The sequence below is a fragment of the Mobula hypostoma genome, chromosome 12 (genome assembly GCF_963921235.1).
Source record: "Mobula hypostoma chromosome 12, sMobHyp1.1, whole genome shotgun sequence".
Classification (NCBI taxonomy): Eukaryota; Metazoa; Chordata; class Chondrichthyes; order Myliobatiformes; family Myliobatidae; genus Mobula; species Mobula hypostoma.
The window spans coordinates 42,261,349-42,279,942 of record NC_086108.1 but is presented as its reverse complement, the minus strand read 5'-3'; the positions used below and the strand labels follow the sequence as shown (position 1 = coordinate 42,279,942).

General features: G+C 40.9%; 1 protein-coding gene across 3 annotated transcripts in view; it reads right to left on the bottom strand.

Annotated features, from left to right (window-relative positions):
* The window catches only part of camsap2a (calmodulin regulated spectrin-associated protein family, member 2a), a 176,099-nt gene that overhangs the window by 84,222 nt on the left and 73,283 nt on the right, over positions 1 to 18,594 (bottom strand). For all 3 annotated transcript variants that reach the window (XM_063063903.1, XM_063063904.1, XM_063063905.1), the window contains exon 3: positions 122 to 283. In XM_063063903.1, coding sequence (XP_062919973.1) covers positions 122 to 283 — 162 coding nt within the window. The remainder of the gene's footprint in view (positions 1 to 121; positions 284 to 18,594) is intronic.

Here is an 18,594-nt window from a genome sequence, read left to right as displayed (position 1 = left end):
GCATATTCAGCTGTTGACAACTCGTATCATTCATTGCTTTTGAAGCTAACAATCTCATTTCCAAACTTTTTATAGTTACCACATTTTTCAATCCTATTTAATCAGATTTGTGACATTTTACCTTATTTATCCAGCAGACAATGGCATCTTCAATGTCATATGGAAGTTCTGTGGCTGGGAAGAAGTTGGTGAACTGCTGGACACAGGAGACCACTTTCTCAATGCTGATCATTTCTACAGTGTAAGCCATCATCAGTGTGTCAATCATGGCCAAATGGGCAGACTGCAAAAAAAAAAGAATTTTAAGTAACCTTCAAGAAATATCACAGTTTTACCAACGACATATAAAGTTGAAATTGCACAAGTACCTGCTAGATTTACACAGTCACACTTTGAAACCTCTGGTAGCTCTTTTTATTTAATTAAAAAATCATCTCTACAAATTTGGTATGACTATTGTATGAGTGACACCTTAGTCACCAAATATAAGTATGAACTTACTTCTTACTACTTGAGAACATTGCAAATGGTATATTGTTTCAAAAGCAACAAATTATTTTGCAATGTTGACAGGTAGATTTGTTTTTGAACTGGTATCAGAACAACCTAAATAGAAGATAGTGTTATTAAAGCCAAAATGATGATTAAGGATTTAATTAACAGTTTCAATTCAGATTTTCTGTTCTTTCACCATTCTGCATTTGAGTCTCTATAGTATATGATCAAAAAAGAGATCAATTCATGAACTGGGTTAATTATTGTAGTTAAAGAATGTTACAAGCAGTGATGCTAGAACAATATTATAAGCTTTCTGTCAAAAATTTGCCTTCCAAGTGAGCCAACCCATGGCATGCTAAGAAATAACAGTAACCAACGTTTCCACCACTAAACTGAACAATTAGATAATCGGCTTTAGTGATGAAGGTTTATTAAGTTGAGACTTCCCTGGGATCAAACAACTGAGTATGCAAAAAAACACATAATTCACACTGTTGGTAATATATTGGTAAAGATATGGCCTAAAACTTGAGGGGAGGCATTGTCTCAAGTCACTGATATTCATGTAACTGGGATTTCCCTTGTGTAAATCTCTGAAATGCAGATCAATTGAAGTTAGTACAGCGGATTCCGGTTAATTGAGGCACATCAGGACCAGTATATCTTGGCCCAATTAAGTGGTTGCTACAATTAGCTGAAGTTTCATGGAAATAGTTAAAAAGTACAAAAATGAAAAACTGAGTAACAAATTATGTATTTAAATGAAATACAGAACAAATCAGAACACTACCAATACCACTACAGTATTACAGAACTGTGTATAGTTCCTAATAGTTATCAACGGAGGAATTCATCCATTGTATGCTGCCATGTTCTTCTAATTGACTGTAAATTAACAAAATCAGAACAGACACCCAGTGCAGATGATGAACTGCTTTCATACAGTGTTCCTTTGCATCATCTAAATCTTCATTTTCGTTGTAACATTCAAGATGATTGTCGATACCTTCAAATTCTTTGTAGTTCCTAACTTGTTCATCTTCACTTCCGGCCATTTCTGGCATCTCTAAGCGTGAATGCTTGAAACCGCGGTGAACAAAACGGTTCTGAATTGACTTATTGCTTATTTTTCACCAACTATCAGTGCCAAAAAATGTAACTGTTGCTATTTAAAAACTGTTCACTCCAAGCACAGTGTAGCATATAATGGCCACAGAAGTGCACGTGGCTGATTCTAGTTAGAACCTGTTCGGCAACAATCTGCTACCCCAATTAAGCAGCATAGTGTCCCAAGTAAATGAAGGGGATCAGCACAATGTAAGTTTCTCAACCATATTGAACCTGTGCACTGGCATTATTTTCAAGTTAACTTGTGCTGTAAAAATATTTATATAGATTATGTTTTGCTCCCCACCAATCTCTCCAAATATCACATTTTTATATCTGTAATAACAATGAAGAAAATGTATCTTGTAATTTCCATGGTGACCAATCTGGAGGCAAAGTAAAATCTGTTGCACTGGCAACAAAGTGAGCTGACACACTGGTGGGAGAAATCAGATTCTGCAGCCCTGCATATGACTCAAATTTGCCACAGGTCAAAACCTCTACAGCTAATCACTGCATAGATATTTATCATTGCCTAATAAAGGACAATATATTTCAGATGCAATCTGATCTAAGTATTTCTGACAGAAATAATTCTCAACATTTTTACAACCAGATACCACTTGGTACTTTCATTCTGCCATTTACTTACTCTAATGAATTTTATTTGTTTGGAAGCAACACCACATAGAATGCTAATAGCATGCAGCCGCCAGCAAATACTTAAAAGCATACCCTGGACAACATTCTCACAAATAGCATATGTGTTATTGCTCAATTAACCATCACTTCAGTCAAACCTTCTTGTTAATTCTACTTAATAAGTTAAGTTCTAGAATAAAAGCTGAAATTTTGCTTATGCCACTAATCATACAAATTAATTTGATGAACCTTGATCTAGCATCTAGCTTTTCTTGTTCATCACAGATGGTGACATAGAAGGCATACAGGAATAAGATATGTCAGCTAGTTGAATGGTATTGTAACAATAACCTTGCACTAAAGTGTTGGCACGTGGCCAAGTGGTTAAGGCGTTTGTCTAGCAAGGTCGCTAGCTCGAGCCTTGGCTGAGGCAATGTGTTGTGTCCTTGAGCAAGACACTTAACCACACATTGCTCTGCGACGACACCGGTGCCAAGCTGTATGGGTCCTAATGCCCTTCCCTTGGACAACATCGGTGATGTGGAGAAGGGAGACTTTCAGCATGGGCAACTAATGGATGCCTATATAAAAATCAGCAAAAATAAGGAGCTGATTGTGGGCATCAGGAAGGGGAAGTCAGGCAAACTTGTATCGATCCTCACTGAAGTGTTTGTGGTGCAAAGGGTGAGCTGCTTCAAGTTCCTGAGTGTCACATTTTGGAGGATTCATCCTAGGTCCAACACATGAAGAAGACATATCAGAGTCTCCATTTTCTTAGGAGATTTGATATGTCACTGAAGACTGACAACCTTCCACAGGTGCACTGTGAAAAGCATTCTGAGTGGTTGCATCACGACTTGGTACAATACACAGGAAAGCAAGAGGCTACACAGAGTGGTGGACTCAACAAGATCCATCTCAGGTACAATGTTCCCCACCATTGAGGATATCTACAAGAGACAATGCCTCAGGAAGGCAACATCCTTCATCAAGGATGCTGACCATCTTGCCAATGCCCTCTTCTAATTGCTGCTATCAGGCAGGAGGTTCAGTGGCTTGGAGACCCACACCTCAATGTTCAACAGTAGCTTCTTTCCCACTCCTATCAGGTTCTTGAACGGACTTGAAAACTCTTGATTCTATCTTGGGCTATATTTCCCTCAACTTGCACTGATGTAATTATGTTATTTTTGTTTATTGTATTGTGCAAGTTTTTATGTTAATTTATTTATGTAATTGATCTTTGTAATGTCTTTCTTTTAAAATAATTTAATCATTATAAAGTACCATGTTGCTGCTGCAAAAAGTGAACTTTCATGACACTTTTGCCCTGGATATGTATGCCTACAATAACAAACTTGAACTTGAACAAGTTTTCCCTTTCTGGGCTAGAGACATGAAGGACAACTATGCTGCAAGCCTTGATGTAATGTTGACCTTTGCATGCTCCAGGACTACAGTCTCAAGACCTGTCAAGTACTTCAAGGAGCTGATCTTCCTAGACAGGAAGAAACAATTATATTGGTAAAATCTGGAGCAAGGAAACATAATCATAGAATTAGAGATAAGCAATCCTTCACACAAACAGCAGTATAAAATTAGATCCAAATCACCACAACAAAAATTGTTCAGGCTGTGTCAATTGAAATTTTTGTCTGGTGAACTTCAAGATATGAATTTAAAATATAGAGACAAATCAGATATACAAAATTATGATTCAATTAACTAAACTGAAAGAAAGGTGGAACAGACTACACCCATTCCTATATTCTTCTTGCCATATTACAATAAATGGTGAATTTATTCAATATACTATTTTTTGCTGTCTTCGGGGGAAGTTTATAAGCGAAGCTAACAGTAAAGATGCTATTTTAGCTCAACTGGTAACACTCGTGCTTCTAACTCAGAACATTATGGGTTCAAATCTCTTCGCAATTGTATGTAACATCTCACATTTGTGACCTCAATTTAAGTTATTGAAATTACAAGTTGGCAATGCATTACATTGCTCCTTCAAAATCAACCCAGAAAATATTGAGGAGCAGCTTTTGTTCAGAGGTGGTTTTAAAATAATTCCATAGTCTGGTGTCTTCTATCAGATTCTTTCTTCTTCATCCCTTTGCCTTCTTCCATCTATTACCTCCCAGCTTATCACATTATTCTTACCCTCCCCATCTCTCCTCTCACCTGGATTCACCTAACTCCTGCTCGTCCCCTCTCTCTATCCTTCTGTGCTGGCTTCTGCCCCCACTACTTTCCAGTCCTGATGAGGAGCCACGGTCCAAGATGTTGACTGTTCATTTTCCTCCGTAGATGTTGCTTGACTCATTACATTTCTCCAGCAACCAGATTTCCAGCATCTGCAGTCTCTGCTGGGCCTTTATCATTGCTTTGTGTCATTACAAGAGAGATCAGAGGAAAAATAACTTGTTTCTAGGGGTTAATTTTTTCTCTATTGTATTAAATCATTCATGTTGAGTTAGAAACTGAAATTTAAAAAAAAAATCAAAAATCTGCTGACAGCAAAATATTGTCAGAATTGTATTACTAGTGAAGATTTAGTGGATGGCAGGTAGGCCTTTAGGTTTTAAGTTCTCAAACTATTTCCTTACTTTGAAAGTCCTCTCCCTTCCTTGTACTCAGTTTTGTACAGCAGATCTCTGATAGGATGTTATGACTTTGAAGGGAATGCAGCACACGTATACCAGAGAGATAGTGGAATCCATGGACTATATAGGAGATTATAAGAAGGTTGCAATAGGCATAAATTAATACATTTAATAACATATGCCAGTGATATTAAACCCAATTCTGATTCTGAATTAGAGTTAAGAAGATTTTCAGCTGAGGTGTAAAAGACAGTAAGGGGAACAGATAAGGAAGAAAGAAACTGTAGGTTACAGAATCTATGGCTAAGGCCCAAACAGTTGATGAGGCCTTTGAAGACTTGCTGTATGGTAGAAAACACTCCACATGAAAAGGGTGGGAGAAATTTTCAACTCTCTGACAATTGATGCAGTCAGTTATTACTTTCTATAAGTATAAAGGCAGGAAGTAAAGGCACAAATACCAGACAGAATTAAGATAAATAGTAACTGCTGTTAAAGCTTCATTGTCAGGACATGATAATAACATACGTACGTCATACACTAAGTTTTAGAAGGAGAACCATGCCATGAAAATATCAGAAGGTAACAACAAGGGTATTTCAATAAGAAAATGCAAAACCCTACCAAACAGCTCAGCTGAGTAATTTCTTTTCCAAGTAGTGAATCTTTGAAATTCTCTATCCTCAGGCTCAGTCATCGAGTTCATTTGAAACAGGAATTGATAGATTTCAGCATGTTGAGAGTTATTGAAGGGATGAGGAGAGTAAAGCAAAACAAAGCTGTGATAACCATCAGCCATGGTCTTGATGAATGGTTGTGAAGGAAGTGCCAAATGGCACACTCCCTTTCATATTTCTTAAGCTTTTATGATCTATCTGTACCCCCTAGTACCCGTCATGCAATGCACAGATAATGTGCCTACCACAGGTGCTTGTAGCAACATTAAGTGACATTACCATTGATATACTCATACAACCATTCCAAAAAATATATTTTAAACAAAAATGGTGAAAAAAAGCAAAAAGTGACGATTTCCCGCATCCTTAATTCCTAAAGTCGCAAATGGGCCAAACTGATAACTATGCCGATACTTATCCTACTAACTTTTCCTTTTAAGTTCAGAATACACACTGTGACACACTATAGATACAGTACCAGAACAGATCAAATACAAAGACATGGCAACCCGGGAATTTAAGTTCAATTAATGAACTAAATCTGGGTAAATCTCAGTAATGATGAGTCCCCCAATGTGGTTGACAGCTTCCCTGTGAAGGAGCCTAGCATGCCAATAAATTTCGCAGTCAATCCATGAAGGAGGATAAATGGTGGCATGGCCAGCTAAAATGACATCCTGTGAACAAATGGTTATAAAGCTTTAGTAAAGTCAACAGCAGGTTTATATCCATACCTGCAGCAGTTCAGGAAGCAGAATGTGGGCTCCTGTGCTGCAGGCTTGCAAGGTTAACTTAAAGAAAGCTAAAATAAATATCAGCGCTACATAGCGGCAAATATTCTGGCATTGGTGGAGTTTCTATAACACTATCTTCTCTCAAGTAAAAAACGGGTTCCACCTGAGAACAAGCTATAGACAGTTCCTGCTTTGAAACATAGCCAAGTTACACTTTTGACAGGAAGTAGCTTAGGAAAAACAGCAGGCGTTTTTTTTAATGCTGAATAGGCTGCCATTGATAGATGAGCATACATCTCCAGAAATGGGCAAGTTACCTCTCAATTTCACTAATTTTGTCAAATAAATTTTGTCCAACTCTTATCAATTACATTTCAAAAGTTATGAGTTTTGTTCTTATTTGGCCGAAATCTAAGCTTAGGAACAAACTAATAGCCAATAAACAAATTTTAGTGTGGATTTTAACGTGTAGTTAACAGTGACACAACCGGTTTCCTATGTTGTGCGAATCAGAAATGTAACTCTAAATTGACTCACAAAATACAATAGTAGAACACCAAATAAAAATATACGGTCCATCATGTCAATCGTGGCCATTCAAAAGAGCAATTTACTGAATCTGATTCTCAACTTTTCCCCACGTCATTACAACTCTTTTACCTTTGTGCATGACTCAATTTCAGAAACAACCTCCAGAAAGTACTTTAAGTTCAATATTCCATATAAAATATTTAGTATTCAAATATCTTTATATATATTTCAAATTCCAAGCAGGAACTCTGGCAAAATGTCAATAAATTTTCACTAAAGCCAAAGAAAGATAAAAGGTCAAAGCAATCTTCAATAAGACAGGGAAAAACAGAATCACACCAGCGTTCATTTAGAATGCAGGGAGATTGGTGCAAGCTGGGCAGCATAAATTGGTATAACTCTAAATTGTTCCCCAATATTCCCCTCAGGATTGGTATCAATCCAGTATCTATGCTGTACTTCAGATAAACTCGTATCAAGAACTACAACTCAATAGTGGGAGATTAACAGCAAAAACACAGACGGACAGTATTTCAGCACATACAGTATACCTTTGTGAAATAAAGTGAGCAATAAAAAAGTCACATCTTATCTTTAACGCGAGAAAGACTGCAGATACTAGAAATCCAACGCAACACATACAAAATGCTGGAGAAATTTGGCAGGTCAGACAGTATCCATGGAAATTAATAAACAGCATCCATGGAAATTAATAAACAGCATCCATGGAAATTAATAAACAGTCGACATTTCAGGCCAAGACTCTTATCTTTCTTATACTATGCACCTTACTGCCTGTTTAGAAGATTTAGTCAGTAGAATGTCTGTTGCAACAGAAGTTCATTATAAACGCTCAAACCCAGGAAAACTAAACAAGAATTCTCAGTTTTCTATGTTATGACCTTTTTAACAAAGTGATATTTGTGTATGTGGATATCCATTAAAACATTAAAGATAAAAATTGCAATTATTAAGAAAGTAAACTGAAGCTCCAGCAAGGATCTTCACTCTACTTCCAAAATGTACAGCTTGAATTTATTTTTCAGTTTACCATAATAAAGGTAAAAAAAAATCACAGAAGTATACTCAGGAAAGTAGCTTAGTTTTACTTATCCTTCAATGACAATGCTCTATAAAAAATGATAGTCATGCTAAATGTATATTTTGTCTTCAGAACGCTGAACATAGGTTTCAAAATGTGCATGCAGAAGTGGTGAAGACACTGGAGTATTTAAAATGTACAGTACACAGAAATGGAGAAAACCAAACAAGGAATGCACAGAAAAACTAAATTCTTGTTGTTCAATTTGAGATCTCATCGTATTCCCTACCAAAATTTTGTGAATATTCAATTCAGCAGCTGTCAGTGTCAGTTGAAGAGAAATAAGAAATAGTGACTCATGGGATTAATTTTGGTACTATTTCCTGGCAGGTTGTAAATTAGATTTGTTTCAACTCCCCAAATGTTTGAATAAAGCATCGGCATGAATGATGAAAAACACACATCCTGTAATAGCAGCAGAGTTGATGCCAGTTTCCATCTCAACTCTCAATGGTACAGCACATGCATTCATCTAAAATTAGGTAACCTTCGCTTCAGATCATAGCACAACTTAGACATGTAGCTTTGAATATAGGTCCACAGGTTTGCAAATCACCCACGGATTCTTTTAAAATGTTATTTTGACTTAGTTGCGATTACAGATTCCAAAAGGTAATGCAACTTATAAGTGAATATTTTTTGTTATCTGAGGTTTAAGCATAGTGAAGAGTTCAGTTTCCATGGAGGTCAGTACCTACCAATAGGAATTTACGAGCAAGATACCTGTTACTAGATTGATTGAAGTTTTGCTGTTCGAATTTCTCACCCTTAAGTTACTAATGATAAATTGCCATGAGTTCCATAGTTAAGTTGGCCATTAGCAAGAAGTGAAGTTACTATCGTGGGGTCAGAATGTGAGATCCTCATGGAAAGTGACTTCCAGTAACATAGACTGTGCAGCTTCTATCAAGTGCAGAGGGTAAGAAGGGAATTCATACAAGGGGTAGAGAACTGCTTGACATATTATTACAAAGGCTAGTGTGTTGGGGCCGGATGCAAGGGACAGGCCAGTGTTCGACTCATTGCTCACGAGGTTTACTTGTCTCTGTGCTGAACTGTGGCCTGCAACTAATGGGCTCCTGGATTGGCTATGGCTCTGGACTCTCTTTTCTGAATTTCAGTTTTGAATGTTATTTGCTTTCTTCTATTGTTTGCACAATCTGATTTTTTTCCCTTCACATTGGGTGTTTGACAGTCTTCTTTTGAAAAGGTTTTCATACCGGGAGTTGGCACAAACTTAATAGCATAAATGCCTTTCATCTGTGTCAAAGCAATATTTTGATTCTAAATTAAGTACAACTATCAGAAGCAAAAGGCTACTTTTTATGCACATTTGAGAAAGTATGCAGGGCTTCTCTGTAACGCCTCAGTCAGATGATGGCATCTCAGCCAGTGGAGTACTGCGTCAGTTTTGCAATGAAAGGCCAGATAAGAATCAATCACCAGAAAGTGGTTAAATCCATCACCTACATTAGAAGATTGGTATGAAATCATTTTGGAAATATTTAAAATGGAAAAGATGACCTATTCACTGAGAATTCAAAAGGAAAAATTTCATCAAATTTGGAATAAATGGATTGAATTTATAACCCCAGAGTGAGCAGACTTTAGATGACTCTCCTAATGGTTTATACTGTTTGCTTCACCAACATAGTAATAGTGTTAACATAAGCACCCTTGGCTCGAATGTTTACTGTTCTTTTTTTTTGGAAAATATGGAAATAACACAAGTAAAGAAAAGATCTGGGGAAATTTTGGACCAGAAAGAAATGGAACAAAAGAGATAGATGGAAATTAGTATTCAACCACTATTATTAATATTTTTATAACAACTATTATCATTATTAAGTTTAATAGAGTGGAATTACAATTGCACATAAACATCTATTTGAGTGTCTAATTATTTTCCATATTATCTCAATGTGCACTTGTGAATGTACAAATTAATATAGATTTACTCACATAAAAAATGGAAAAGGTTATATATGTAAAAAAAAGTTTGTGGATTACTTGTGAATACCTTATCCAAATAAAAATAAAATTTTAAAAAAAGGCCAGATAAGACAGAGTGCCCAAATATATAAATATGGTTAACCTATAGCAGAGTGCCACCATCTTGACACAATGAAAGCATTCAGACTTTACCATCGAACAAGAGTACAGCTACCTTGAGTCACAATCAAGGAGTATATGGTCTTGCACAGATTGATCTGCTGCATTATCTCTTCTGACATCTTTAATGTACGGAGACTTTTACACACCAGAAATTCCTATTGGTACTTGCATTTAGCACAAACTTTTGTCGACTTGGTCAATGATAATCTGCTCATATAGTCAGCAATGCTGACAAAGTGACAAATTCTCACCAAATTACACCTGCTTCCATTTCCTCCCTTCTCTATAGTCAGCCAGTTTATCTTTTATTTTTAAGTATTTATCCAGTTCTCGTTTATAAGTTATAACAGAATCTACTTCTGCAATATTTTAGGCAATGCATTAAAGACCACCAACATTTACTCTTTTTACCTACTCTCTATGTCCGGCCATCTTAATTTTTTGTTCTGAAGTCACCTACTGTGATATGGAAATAACTCTTTATACATTTCATATCCCCTCCCAGCTCTGAACACTCCTCTCAGATCATATGAACTCTTCTGTATTTAAGGAGTGCGATTCCAGCTGTTCCCATCTCCCAAGAGAACTCCAGTTCTCTACCCTCAGAAATAATTCAGTACAAAGTCTCTCCACCCTTACATTCCTCAAAAATGTTGTGCCCAGAAATGGACACAATATGCATTCAAGTTCTGAGCAATGATTGATAATGGTTCTTTGTTTGTATACTCTATAAATAGAGGTACAAAGGGCAGAGATGGTTAGAAAAACAAAACTTCTGAAATGACCTACAAGTCTGTGGAGTATCTCTTACATGTGAAAGGCCTTGGAGAAACCACATCAAAGATAACCACTGATGGTGCCTCTTTCTTGGAAGATATCCCTGCTCTGCTTTAGGTCAAAATAAAGCTAGAAAAATAGAAGTGGAAAATTTAGCCCTTTGTGCATTTTCTGCCTTTCAAAAGGACAACAGCTGATTCTGTATCTTGGTACCACTTTCTTACTCTCTCCCCATAACTTGTGTATGTATCATTTATAGACTTCATAATACATAAACATATTCATTAATAAATTATATATGTGTGTGTATCATTGCCGGGGTGGTAGTGGGGATAAGCTCCCACTACCGATAAAGTGCTCCCAAAGGCATGTGTCTCTAATGAGCCTCTGACAACCAAGTTCAAATCCTGGCCTTCACATGGCAGAACTGTTTACACAGACAGGAGAAGGGGCAAAAACGGGTCACTGGCGCTTTAAAATCAGTTGCTTCAGGCAGGTGGGGCTTGTTAGCCTGGGAAGCACACCTAGGAGAAGGAAAACTCTGACTTCAAACCTCCGTTGCCTTGTGGCATACCTTTCCTATACTCATGGGAAAGGCTTCGGGAATAAACCCCAAGGAAGAAATCTGGAGTTGGAGCCCCTAAGGCAATCTAATGTTGATTCAACGTCATTCTGGCAGCTCCTGCAGTTTAGCTGTCGTCAAAACGTTATGCCTGGTGTCCTTTTTGACATCAGCGTCTGGACCGAGAAGGGGATCACGACGCCTGGGCTTCATACACCTCCTGTCCAGATTTGGTGATGCCAATCTCCACAACCAACACAAGATCTGGGGCGATGGGTGAATGACGACAGAAATCCGTAGTCAGAGCCCCTAAGGCAAATTGATGTTGATTCAACATCATTCTGGCAGTTCCTGCAGTTCAGCCGTTGTCAAAACATTATGCCTGGCGTCGTTTTTGACATCAGTGTCTGGACCGAGAAGGGGATCCTGAAGCTTGGGCAACTCATGGTCTTCATACACCTCCTGCCCAGATTTGCTGATGCCAATCTCCACAACCAACACAAGACCTGGGGAGATGGGTGAATGGTGACAGTGGCAGGCACAAGATGGTACTGAGTGCCACTAGTCACAGACCTGCACTCAAGGCTGCTAGGTAGGATATCGCTCTCGTCTCACAAGGCAACGGCAGTATTTGGCAGCCACCTCAGTGACGGAGCAACCCTCTTCAAGGACTGCACTGCTCTCCCCTCATGGGAGAAGGTCTAGAAAAGGTGACCTACAGAGAGCTTGCCTCACCCTATCCTGTCATCATACCACAGCTGACTGGACACCTATTTCGCGGTCGAACTACCTCAAAAATCACAAAGGAAAGAGGAACCACCAGAAAGCTGAGCAAACACTGTGTTGGAGCCTGGAATGTCAGGACACTTATGGACAAGAGCAGGAACAGACCAGAAAGGCAAACTGCACCTGTAGGACACAAGCTTCAGAAGTACAACATCGACACCGCAGCGCTCAGTGAGACACACTTGGCCTGGACTGGTGAAATCACAGAACTAGGGGCTGGTCACATGCTTTTCTGGAATGCCAAGGGAAAGGAGGAGGCTAGAGAAGCTGGAGTTGGCTTTGCCATCCGGACCACAATTGTCAGGAACCTGGAGTCCCTCCCTAGAGGCATCAACAATCACCTCATGATAATGAGGCTACCTCTGAAAGCCACGACTCATCTGACTCTGATCAGTGCCTACGCACCCACCATGACCTACACCTCTGAACAGAAGGAACTGTTCTACCAGCAGCTTGGCCAGCTACTACACTTGGTCCCCAAAGATGACAAGATCCTGCTACTTGGCAGCTTTAACGACCAAGTAGGCAGTGGCCATCAGTTTTGGCTGGAAGTCATTGGCAAGCATGGCCTTGGAAAAGGGAATTCAGATGGGCAGCTACTACTCACCTTCTGCGCAGAAAATGGCTGACAATCAGCAACTCCCTCTTTCAGCTTCTAGACATCCACAAGGCAACCTGGATGCGCCCGCTGTCCAGGAACTGGCACCTGATTGATTACATGATCACAAGGCGCCGGGACATCAGGGATGTGATCATCACTGGAGCGATGAGGGGTGCAGACTGCTGTACTGACCACATCCTATTGAGAAGCAAGCTGTCATTTCAGATTGGCAAGGCGTACAGGCACCAGCAGGCTGACACCAAGCAGAAGCTGAACATTCAATGGCTCGCTGACCCCAACATCAAAGAAGAGCTGATCAGCAAACTGGAGCAATAACTTGAGCAACTGCTTGAGGAAGCAGACCCAGAAACAGCATGGGCTGCCCTCAGAGACACCCTGTACAGCGCTGCAAGTACCGTTCTCGGGCACCCCAAGAGGAAGCATCAGGATTGGTTCGATGAGAACAACTTTGATATCGTCACCCTCCTCAAGCAGAAGCAGGAAGCCTTTGCAAGCTGGCTCAGTGACAAGCAGTCAACCTCCAAACATGACCGCTCGAAGCACTGCCGTGGTTATGTCCAGGCTGAGCTGTAGAAAATGAAAGATCAGTGTGGGAGGCCAAAGCAGCAGAGCTTCAGCACTACACTGACCAGTACAAGGAAGTCTTTCAATGGTCTAAAGGCAGTGTACGGACTTTCCTCCAACGTCACGGCACCAGTCCTCTCCTTGGATGGATCACTCCTCACTGACAAAGGCGACATTGTCCAAAGCTGGGCAGACCACTTCAACCAGCTGCTCAATCCAGATAGATGACTAGGCCACACAAGACATGCCCCAGCACCCAGTCTTGGAGGCCCTTGATGATTCCCCCACATTAGTAGAAGCTATGAAGGCAGTCAACCAGCTGCAGCCGGGTAAGGCCTCTGGCCTGGATGAGGTCCCCCCAGAAGTCTTCAGGATGGTGGTAAAACCCTTCTTCAGAGGCTGACAGAGCTCATGCAGCAGTGTTGGGAGAAAGCCTGTGTACCACAGGACTTCAGGGATGCAAACATCATCCACCTGTACAAGAACAAGGGAGACGGGGCATTCTGTGACAACCACAGAGGCATATCTCTCCTGAGCATAGCCAGGAAGATGAGGGCCCGTATCAAACCGAACAGGATTACCTCTCACCTCCTTGATGACGTTGTCTCAGAGAGCCAATGTGGCTTCAGATCTAACAGAGGAACAGTGACATGATCTTTGCTGTCAGACAGATCCAGGAGAAGTGTCAGGAACAGAACCAGAATCTCCACATCCTCTCTGTGAACCTGACAAAGGCATTTGATATTATCAGTCGCACGGGCCTCTGGCTCATCCTTACCAAGTCAGGCTGTCGCCCAAGGCTGATCAGCATTGTCAGGTCATTCCATAACAGCATGATGTCCAGGGTTATCAAAAACAGCTGCACCTCTGACCCCTTCCTTGTAACTAACGGTGTCAAGCAGGGCTGCGTCCTCGTGCCTACTCTGTTCAGCCTGCTGTTTGTCATGATGCTGTTCTCTGCTCTCTCACAGACTGATGCGGGAATAACAATTCACTACTGAACTGATGGACACTTCTTTGATCTGCAACACCTCATGGCCAAGACCAAAGTGCTGGAAGCAATAGTACGAGACTTCCTCTTTGTAGATGACTGCGCTCTTGCAGCACACAGGGAAAGGGACCTGCAGGGGCTCACTGACTGTCTCTCTGTGGCAGCAAGAAAATTCAGCCTAACCATCAGCCTGCAGAAGACAGAAGTTCTACCTCAGCCCGCACTCCATACCAATCTTGCGGAACCATAATTGAGATTGAAGGCACACTGCTCAACTAGGTGAGGCAGCCTTCACCTACTTGGGATGCTGCCTCACCTCCTCCTGCAGTCTAGATCGAGAGGTCTCAAACAGACTTGCCAAAGCTGGGGCATCCTCTGGCAGGCCATGGACACGCGTGTGGGGAGAATATGGCATCCGGCTGAAGACCAAGATGGCAGTCTACAGAGCAGTCTTCCTGACTTCTCTCCTGTACGGCTGTGAAACATGGACCCCATACCACAGGCACATCAAGATGCTTGACCAGCTCTACTCACAAGATCATGGGCATCTCGTGGCAAGACAGTGTCCCCACGACAGAAGTGCTACTAAGGGCTGAGTGCTCTGGTACAGAAACAGTGATCATGTGGACGTACCTTCCAAAGATGGTATCCTTTTCCGAGCTGGCACATGGCATCAGAAAGCAGGGAGGCTGTAAAGACTGTGTGAAAGCGTACGTGAAGGCACGTGGTATCCCTGTGACTAGTTGGGAGGCTTTGGCCAAAGACCGCAACGCTTGGCGCCTGTCTTCGAAAGGCAGCAGCACATTCGAAGAGCCGCATCTAAAGGACCTCAGTCAAAAGCACCAGGACCACAAGGAGAGACGATCTGACCCTTCAATGGCCATAACATACCCAACCTGTGGGCACACCTGCACTTCCCAATTCGGGCTTCGCTCTCATCAGAGGCGTCACTGACATCATCGTCGTTCCGGACGGACCTCCTATTAGAAGAATACATACACACACACACACACACACACACACACACACACACACACACACACACACACACAGACTTACTTATATATTATCCTTATAGAGTACAGATTGCACATTATTATTTCCAGAATAGATTAGCACCAGGATTGGACTTCTTGGGTACTTTATGTGACCTAATATCTTGAAGATCAGAAGATTTGCATGCATCAAAATTGTTTTAGAAACATTAGACATCACTCAGACAATATCACATGAGGAAAATAGATACACTGAAGCAGAAGATTTGGAAATATAAGAAAGTGGCTGTGGCCCAGAATTTCTTCCAGTGTCCACAAACCTGTGGAAAATACACAACATCTAATCTTTCCCTTAACAGATCCCCCCAAGGCTCTCCTACACAGCAATAAGTAATCATTAATTGAGAGTCTCTTGTGGCAACAGGGCCTTGTACATTTAAATATTATCACAATGAGCTTGGCCAAAACGTTCAAATGAACCATCTTGTCCTTAGTGAGAAAATATGAACTAATTTGCATTTCTGAGTAAAATATTGTTAAAATGCATACTGTATCACCATGCTAGTTTGAACCAGTCCTGCACAGTCAGAGCAATATTTACTAGCCACTAATAAAAATCAATCTGCATACTGTACTGTCAGCTTCTCGTATGTATAAGTAAACACAAGAAATCCTGCAGATGCTGGAATTCCAAAGCAACAAACACAAAATGCTGGAGCAACTCAGCAGGTCAGGCAGCATCTATGGAAATGAATAAACAGTCAACATTTTGGGCCAAGACCATTTCTCAGGACTGGAAAGGAAGGGGGAAAACACCAGAATGAAAAGGTGGGGAAGGGAAGGAGCATAGCTAGAAGGTGATAGGTGAAGGCAGGTAGGTAGGGAAGCTAACGGGCTGGAGAAGAAGGAATTTGATAGGAGAGGAGAGTGGACCATCGGAGAAAGGGAAGGAGGAGGGGACCTAGGGGAAGTAGTAGGCAGGTGAGAAGTGAAAGGTCAGAGTGGAGAATAAAGAAGAGGGAAGGAAATTTGTTCACCAGAAGGAGAAATACATATTCATGCCATCAGATTGGAGACCACCCAGACAGAAAACAGTACTGGGTGTTGCTCTTCCACTCTGAGGGAGGCCTCATCCTGTCACAAGAGGAGGCCATGGACCAACACATTGGAATGGGAATTAAAATGTTTGGCCACTGGGAAGCTTTGCTTTTATCAGAAGGAACAGAGGTGCTCCTTGATATGATATGTGATGAGAAACATAGAAAACTTACAGCACAATACAGGCCTTTTGGCCCACAGAGTTGTACTGAACATGTCCCCACCTTAGAAATTACTAGGCTTACCTATAGCGCTCTATTTTACTAAGCTCCATGTACCTAGCTAAAAGTCGCTTAAAAGACCCTATCGTATCCACCTCCACCCCTGTTGCCGGAACCTATTCTATGCACTCACCACTCTCTGAGTAAAATAACTTAACCCTGACATCTCCTCTCTGTACCTGCTCCCCAGCACCTTAAACCTGTGTCCTCTTGTGGCAACCATTTCAGCCCTGGGAAAAAGCCTCTGACTATCCACACGATCAATGCCTCTCATCATCTTATACACCTCTATCAGGTCACCGCTCATCCTCCGTCGCTCCAAGGAGAAAAGGCCGAGTTCACTCAACCTATCCTCATAAGGCATGCTCCCCAATCCAGGCAACATCCTTGTAAATCTCCTCTGCACTCTTTCTATGGCTTCCACATCCTTCCTGTAGTGAGGCGACCAGAAGGGAGAACATTCCAGGGTAGTAACTCCCAAACATCAATACATTATCACTGAAGGGGAAGCCTGAAGCCTGGAGCAAACAGAATATTCAGCAGGACACTCTGAGTTCAAAATCACAAGAAACTGGAGAAAATATATTAACATCTTTAAGCACACCGAGGAAAAGCAGCTCACAACAGCTGAAGAACAATGAAACCTCCAGCAAAAATCCTGAATTGAGCTTGAGAAGGTGGATGTGCAGCTGTTACTTCCACTTTTAAAGCTGTTGCTTTTTCTGATAAGTTTTGCAGAGACAGTAATATAGTGTTAAGTACTGGCAGAGAGCCTACATAAACAAGTATACTTATTTATACAACAAGGATGGGCGTAGAAAGAATCCTGCTGAGATTCCAAACATGCTCACCTCATTATCTGAGACAAAAGCCTACAATACTTAAAACAGGATCTGCAGCGATTCACTGCTCGGTGTCTGTGCTGTGTGTTTTTGAGCAGTATCATCAGTGAACTGACTCTAAACACCATGCTGGGGTAAAAGCCCAACGTGAACTTTCATTGAATCAGAACATGTACCCTGTAGAAATTTTGTAATACACTATCGGCTTGAGGCCCAACTCCACACAGATGTGAGGCAAACTATGCTAATTTTGTATCTCAAGGATATCCTTTGAGGATATAAGTAACGAATTCCTTCGCCACAATTTCTGAAATATGAATTAGCAGAAGCATATAACTGAGTTACTCTCCTCAATCAAAGTAGAACCTATAGACAAACTCAAGGTGTGTTGAGAATATGGAACTTGGTGCCATGCTTGAAGTGAACATCACAAGTGCACTAGAGGGGAAACTGGAGACGTATGTGACAGAGAAAGCGTATTAGCAGATTATAGTAGTAGTTGAGAAGAAAGTGCAAAGAAGCTCATATACAGGATAAACAGCAACGTGGACCAGAAAGGCCTGTTTCTGCCCAATACGTACTATACAATTCTGTGCAACAAAGCATAAAATATTGGAAATGAAGATTATGTTGAAGAAAACTAGATAAAATCAGAGAGGAAAAAATGGCCAGCATGTTCTGAAAGCAACATAATGAAGAAACCAGCTACTGAAATGTCAGCATTGCTATGAATCTGACCATGGCCAGAGAGCCAAGGATTAACATCAATTCATTTCATCCGCTCACTTTGCAGAATCAAGAACATTTTAACCATATAACAATTACAGCACAGAAACAGGCCATCTCGGCCCTTCTAGTCCGTGCTGAACTCTTACTTTCACCTAGTCCCACTGACCTGCACTCAGCCCATAACCCTCCATTCCTTTCCTGTCCATATAGCTATCCAATTTTACTTTAAATGACAATATCGAGCCTGCCTCTACCACTTCTACTGGAAGCTCGTTCCACACAGCTACCACTCTCTGAGTAAAGGAGTTCCCCCTCATGTTACCCCTAAACTTTTGCCCCCTAACTCTCAACTCATGTCCTGTTTGAATCTCCCCTACTCTCAATGGAAAAAG